General features: G+C 42.8%; 1 protein-coding gene and 1 long non-coding RNA gene across 2 annotated transcripts in view; one reads left to right on the forward strand and one right to left on the reverse strand.

The window, feature by feature from the left end:
- LOC120607188 (uncharacterized) overlaps positions 1-4,836 on the forward strand; it is a 7,888-nt gene extending 3,052 nt beyond the window's left edge. Inside the window, exon 2 of the long non-coding RNA XR_005654085.1 lies at positions 4,634-4,836. This is a non-coding gene — a long non-coding RNA (uncharacterized LOC120607188). The remainder of the gene's footprint in view (positions 1-4,633) is intronic.
- TMEM269 (transmembrane protein 269) overlaps positions 1,374-6,712 on the reverse strand; it is an 8,417-nt gene continuing 3,078 nt past the window's right edge. Inside the window, exons 3-6 of the mRNA XM_039868809.1 lie at positions 6,447-6,544; positions 5,624-5,767; positions 4,810-5,013; positions 1,374-2,746 (exon numbers count right to left, since the gene is read on the reverse strand). Coding sequence (XP_039724743.1) covers positions 2,712-2,746; positions 4,810-5,013; positions 5,624-5,767; positions 6,447-6,544 — 481 coding nt within the window. The 3' untranslated portion in view covers positions 1,374-2,711. The remainder of the gene's footprint in view (positions 2,747-4,809; positions 5,014-5,623; positions 5,768-6,446; positions 6,545-6,712) is intronic.

The following is a 6,712-nucleotide window of genomic DNA, read 5'->3' on the forward strand; positions in this document are numbered from 1 at the left end:
ATATATATACACACATAATGTGTGTGTGCAGCTTAAAGAAGATGAGTAAAACAAACACCTTTGTACCTACCCTCAAACTACAGCAATCGAACCTGACCAATCACTTAGAAGTTCCTTGGGCCCCACTCTGGTCATGTCCCCGACCCCCTTCCCACTAGTAGTACTTCATTTCTTAATTTCGTGCTAATCACTCCCTCTCTGTTCTATATTGATTTACAACTTCTGTATGTACTCTTAAATAATATTTTGTAGTGTAACAACATATTGTCTAGTTTTGCATGTTTCAGAACTTTACATATTATAGTCTGTGATTGGCTCTCTTCATTCAGCATCTTTTTTGAAACTATTCAAATTTATTTATTTTTATTGTGGTAACTATAACATAAAACAACCATTTTAACCATCTGTATTGTTTCCTTAAGAATCATTTGTGGTTGTAACTTTTCGTCACTGTGGAATTCCATTTTCCTTAGAGATTATAGGATCTTACCACAATAAAAAAATTGTAGAAAGAAAAAAGGTTATAGGATCATTCAAGCTTACCATTCTAGTCAGTTTTTATCATTTCGATTTCTAGAAATTTACTTCATTACGTTTTCAAACTTATTGACACAAAGTTCATAATGTGTTGTAATCTCCATTATATCAGTAATTATTTTTTCTTTTTAATTTTAATAATATTTGTGTGTGTCTGCTCCCTTTTTTATCTTGATCATTCATGTCAGAGATTTGCAGAGTTTGCTTTGGTATTTTCAAAGAACCATCTTGCAGTTTGGGTGATCCTCTATTATACACTTGGTTGCTTTTTTATTAATTTCTACTCTTATTTTGTATTTTCTGTGTGTCTCACTTCTCAGTTGCTTTTTTTTTCCCCTCTTTAATTCCACGCCCCCACCACCACCACCACTCTTCCACCCCTGACCTATGGATGTTGCCGTTTCCCCTTAAGAACTGGATCTCTGAAGGTGGGGCGTCTCCTCCCACACGCTTGCCCTTGCCCGAGTTATGGTCCGTGGCTCCACCTGGGCTGGAACCCAGGACCTTCTGCGAGTGAAGCACATGTGCTAACCACTACATTATGGAGCCACCCCCTCAGTTTTTTTTATTCCCCTTTCTTGTCTTCTTTTTAATCAGTTATTTTTCCTGTACACAAACATGCCTCTTCATTTTTTCATTCTACAAATTGGGAAGTTTTATGATTTTTATGTTCTTTAGTGAACAGATTGATACTAGAAGAATTTTTTTAAAAAAAAGGTGAGGAATAAGGTAGATCACCTGCCTTTACCTTAGAATGCCCCTTGCAGTTTTCATTCCACCCCAAGTTCTGCCTCAGGTCCTCCTACCCCAACCCCGGCCCACACATTGTTGCACAATAGATGCTTCCTGAGTAGCCTATAATCCCTCCTCCCCCCACTCCATCCCTCACATGATCTCTGGTTATCTTTCCCAAAGCCCAGGTATAATCAAGTTGCTCCCCTGCACACGTCTTTGCTGGCAGGCTCTCCAGAGTCGGCCAGATAAAGTTCAGATTCCTTGGCATGGCATTTAAGGCCTAACATACTACTTTTCTTGCTTTCTCCATCTCCCCAAACCCCACTCTATAATAACCTTTATATAGGCATATTTAAAGTTTCCAGAACTAATCCTGTACTTTCCATTATATTTATTTAATCATAATATCCCTTCTTCCTCCCACCCCCCATCACACATCAAGTCCCTTCCCAATCTCTACCTGTTTAAATCCTACTGATCCTTTAAAAGCCAAATTAAGTCACCTGCTTCCCTGCTTCTCTCTTGATTCCCCAAATGGAATTAATACCTACTTCTCCTGTTCCCTTATCACTATCCCTGCATTACTGGTGCAGTTCTGGCGTTTTCCAATGACACAGCCTATTATGTCTCAAGATAAGTTAAACAGCCACCTCCCTTCCTGACACCTCTTTTTCTCCCATTCAGATCTATGCCCTCAACAGAGTCATGACGGAACTGGAGCAGCAGCAGTTTGATGAGTTTTGTAAACAGATGCAGCCTCCTGGAGAGTGAGCCGCCCCATGTCCTGGGACCCTGGAGGCTTTTTCTGTGAGCTCGTTACTGGTTTTAAGCTGAAATGGCCCATTTGGAGCCTTCCAGAACTAGACAAGAAGACATTTTTGTTATTCCTAAAACTGGATAAATCTGAACAACTCTGTGTAACTTCTGTTTCACTGGTTCTTCCAATCTGAATTAGCTAAATGCTTACTGAAGAGACTTGTTTTATTCTTCTAAGACAGTGTCCTTTTTTTTTAACCTTTTTCTATTGTTTGAGAAAAATCAGTGTCTCTTGTGAAACTGCAAATCTCCAAAAATGCAAATAAAATACTAATAAAATGTGTGTTTATTCATACTTTAGTTTGGGGGTACCTAGCCATAGAAAATGGAGTCAGAAAGAATATACTAGGAAAGAAAAGTGGAGGCGAGCAGAGGGAAGCCTTGGAGAGCAGTGGAGAGGGAAGAGGAGAAAGAACATGACTATTTCCAGGTCTCCTTCCTCCTGGGGCTGAAACTCTGCAGCCCTTCCTGATCCTCCATTTTTAGCCACACAGGTATAAATCTGTGCCCTTTTACTCCCAGATGATCCACTATGCAGGGTCAGAGGCTGGAAGCAAGGATCTTCTCACCTCATGAATGTGGACAGCTAGCAGCAGGCCTGCACCAACAGGGAGGGGAGGTGCTTATGCATTTCCATTTTGGGGTGACTTTATCAGGCCTAGAAACAGGTTTATGATGGGATTATTCAAAGTGGAATGTCTGAGCTCAAGGGTATTTGTAAGTTTCTTAACCACATTATAGTAAACTTGTATATAGTTTACTACAACATACAATTCATTCATCTCCAAAGTAAACATTTTTGAGTGCCAGGTGCTATGGCAGGCGACCCAAATCCAAAAGCATGAACTGAAAACTTAAAATTGAGTGGAACACAGACATAATCATCTAACAAAAAATATAAATGACAGAGATGAACAGAGGGCAGTGGGGAAGGGGAGAGGGCTGTCTGCTCCTGCAGAGCCCAATCAGAGCTGTGTGGGCTTCTTTGGATTTTTATTTGTAAATCCTAATTTTAGATTTAACATATATTTGCCGCATACATTCAAGAAGTTGGACCTGAGGTAAAAGGTGCTCTGGTGCCCTAGCTGAAGAAGGGGGACCAGCCAACAATTCTTAGCATACCATCTGGAGGGAGAAAGTTGAGGCAGTGCTCGGCTTCGTTGCTTTCGGTGGAGCTACGTTTTTCTGAGGGTTCCATACAATTTTTTAGGGTTCCATACAATTCTGTTTGTTTCTACTTGCCTTTGATTTTAGAACATGGAATGGCATTTGAATATCTAGAGCTTAGTATTTTAGAGCTTAGGAAAAAAACACATAATGAGGTTCTGAAAATTAAATGATGCCCTCAAGCTGCTAATATGTCTAATCTCTAAATGAAGCAAAAGGCAGAAGCTTTGTTGAAATGTAGAATTTTAAGTTACAAAATCCTACATACATTCAAGTTGGACAAAGTGACTGTCCTGTGATTTAGCTCTGCTCTGTGGAGCCAGAGTGTTAGTTCATTGCAGCATTACTTACAATAGCCAAGATATGGAAGCAACCTAAGTGTCCATCGATAGATGATTGGATAAAGAAGTGGTACATATATACAGTGGAAGGTTAGTCAGCCATAACAAAGACTGAAATCTTACCATTTGCAACAACATGGATAGACCTAGAGGGTATTATGCTAAATGGAATAAGCCAAAGAAAGACAAATACCGTATGACTTCACTTATATGCGAAATCTAAAAAACAAACCAACAAAACAGAAACAAACTCATAGATACAGAAAACAAACTGATGGTTGCCAGATGGGAGAGGGGTTAGGGGGGCCTGGTGATAAAGGTGAAAGGATTAAGAAGTACAAATTGGCAATTAGAAAATAGGCGTGGAGATGTACAGTACGGCATAAGGAATATAGTCAGTAATTATAATAACTATACGTATGGTGTCCGGCGGGCACTAGACTTCTTAGAGGGGTCACATTGTAAGTTACATAAATGTCTAACCACTATGCTGTACACCTGAAACTAACATAATATTGAATGTCAACTGTAATTGAAAAAAATTCTTTAAATTTGTAAAGAAAAAAAGAAATGCTTTAGTGAGCCAAGCCCCACCCCACCAGTGGAGTAATTATGACCAGGCGGAGCAGAGGTAGAGGCTATACCAAGTCTGAAGGACTTCACTCCTTTCCAAGGGACTAACAGTGCACAAGGTCACCCGCCCCGCTCCCGTAATAGAGCTGGAACTCAAACCTGGCTCATATTTAGGTTGGAAAAAAAATCTTTTCATACGACATACGCAACTGTTGTGCTCAAGGGATTCAGATCCCTGAATTAAAGGGAAGAAGTGACGTCAGCTGGCCCTACTGTGGGTTGTTCCGGTTCAAAGCAACATGTATCTACCACATGCACGACACAGAAACAAGAAAAGATTTAGTGAGAATAAGGCAAGATTTGCCCAACAAGCTGGCGCAAACTCCATAGAGGCCAGTGGGAGTGGGTAGAACTGTTTAGTTTTTTTGATGCTGTAGCCTAAAACATGCTGCCTTGCCCCACAGAGCGTCTGGAAAGAAGATGTACGAGAGTGACCACATCAGGTAGTAAAAAGCTGTTAGTGAGAATGGAGACAAAAGCAACATGATGACACCTGGAAGAAGACAAAAGGCAAACACTCAGTTTTAACAAAGCTGTCTTACGTGTATTTCCCATCCTATACTCTCCCATTCCTACTTACCTCCCAGATAAACCATTTTTTTCCAGCTCTCAGACTCCAGGATTTCATCATGTGGGTAGTAGCTTTGGTCTATCATGAACAGAATCATGAGTGAAGCCATGCAAGAGAGAATGAATGTGTTGCCTTTGGTCAGAAGGGAGGTGGAGGCCAAAACACTGGAAGCATAGGAGCAGGGTAGACCCTTATATGTGAAGGGAATGCCTGCTAGGGAAAGAAAAGATCGGGGTTAGCTGCCTCCCACTGCTCTAAAGGTATGCAAATGAAGCAAGCCTCTCTCTCTTTGGGTTTTCCCAGTCCCACTCTCCCAATCCCCTTAATCCCAGAATAGTGGCAGGCTGTAAAGAATTTAGTTAGTCACAGGGATGATGTGTGGGCTTTGCATTGGATCCCCAAGGTTAAAGCAGGCAGCTAGGACCAGGTGTGCACCCTGGCCCCTAGGAAACTTCTGTGGAAAGGTCCTTTGAGATCTTCTAGTCTGCATCTGCACTCCCTTGTGTTGGGATCTTAGGCAATTGTCCTCACCAGAGCTCATTCTCCCCATTTACTTTCAGACACTGGAGTATGACCTTCAGTTATAGAGTCTTAATCCACGTGCTCCATCCAAAGGTCATACAGCGAGAAAAAGGCATAGCTGGCCCAAAAAACCGAGGGCCCCTGCCCTCCAAGACCAGGGCTCTGCCAGGGCAGCCTGCAGCCTCTAGAGAGTCTGGGACACAGGAGAAGGAAGAAAGAGGGATTTTACTGCATCTGGCATCCAGCAGCTTCTCCCACTTTGCGGTTCCCTACCTCAGCCACAAGGGTGGGTTCCACTTACCAGTTGAATAAAAACATAGGCGGAAAGAAGCAGCTAACACATAGATGATGGCCAGGAACCCGTTCAGAGGCCCTTCCACGCCTAGAAGCAGAGCTGAGGCCAGTCCAAAGGCGGTGAAGACAGCCAAGTCATTCAGCTCAACTCCTGCTCCAGAAGGCCAAGGTTAGAAGAACTTACACTTATATGTCTTGTACATTAGTCCCTTCTCTGGGGAGCTGGAATGGTGACAAGCAGAGTCTGAGGTCCCAGAGGGCAACAGCTACCTAGAGTGGTCTATAGATCAAAAACTGAGATCTCCTTCAAGCTCTGCCTCAGACTGACCATGTGGCCTTAGACAAGTCTTTCCCTGTCCAGGTCTTAGTTTCCCCATCCTTTCACGTACAAGGAATGGTCTACAACTGGATATAAATTGATAAACTATGGAATGTTTTTCAAGCAAACTCTTATGCTGAAATATTTTGTTGTATTTTAAACCAGCTGCTCTGCTTGGAGTAAGTTTTCATTTCCCCTCCCCTCACCCTATCCCCACCACCACGACCAGCATTCCCGTTCCCAATTCCTGACTGAGCACTGAACAGGGAGGCAGAACAGACAAGGAAACTGAAAGCCAGAACAAGAATGGCCAGAGATCAATAAATGAGCCTGCAGAGGAGTTAGGTCTAGGTTGAGGGGCTCCCAACTCCTGCTCTAAGCCTGCTTCTGCTGTGCTTGAGGGGCGTGAACAGGTGACTGATGAAGGCCTGTTGAAGTTAGGAGACGGGGGAGCTGTCCTGACATGCATATTTCTCGGGTCAGGGATTAGGAGTCTGACTCCTGGACTCACCCAGTTTGGAACAGATGTGGAAGTGTCTGGTCATCCCTCTGATCGCCATGTCTAATAGGAAGCTGATAAGAAGCATCCAGGAGGCACAGTGGGATTTCCTAAAGTGTATGCCAGTAGGCCCAAATGAGACAGCTTTCAGCCTCCACCGGACGACCACTCCACATACCTCCAATGCACCAGTACACTTCCTACCCTCACACATATACACATTCCTGCTAGATCCCCACACTTACATCCTTTCTGATATACACTGCTTTACATAGCAC

Source organism: Pteropus medius, unplaced genomic scaffold (assembly GCF_902729225.1).
Source record: "Pteropus medius unplaced genomic scaffold, Ma_sr-lr_union100, whole genome shotgun sequence".
NCBI classification, from domain to species: Eukaryota; Metazoa; Chordata; class Mammalia; order Chiroptera; family Pteropodidae; genus Pteropus; species Pteropus medius.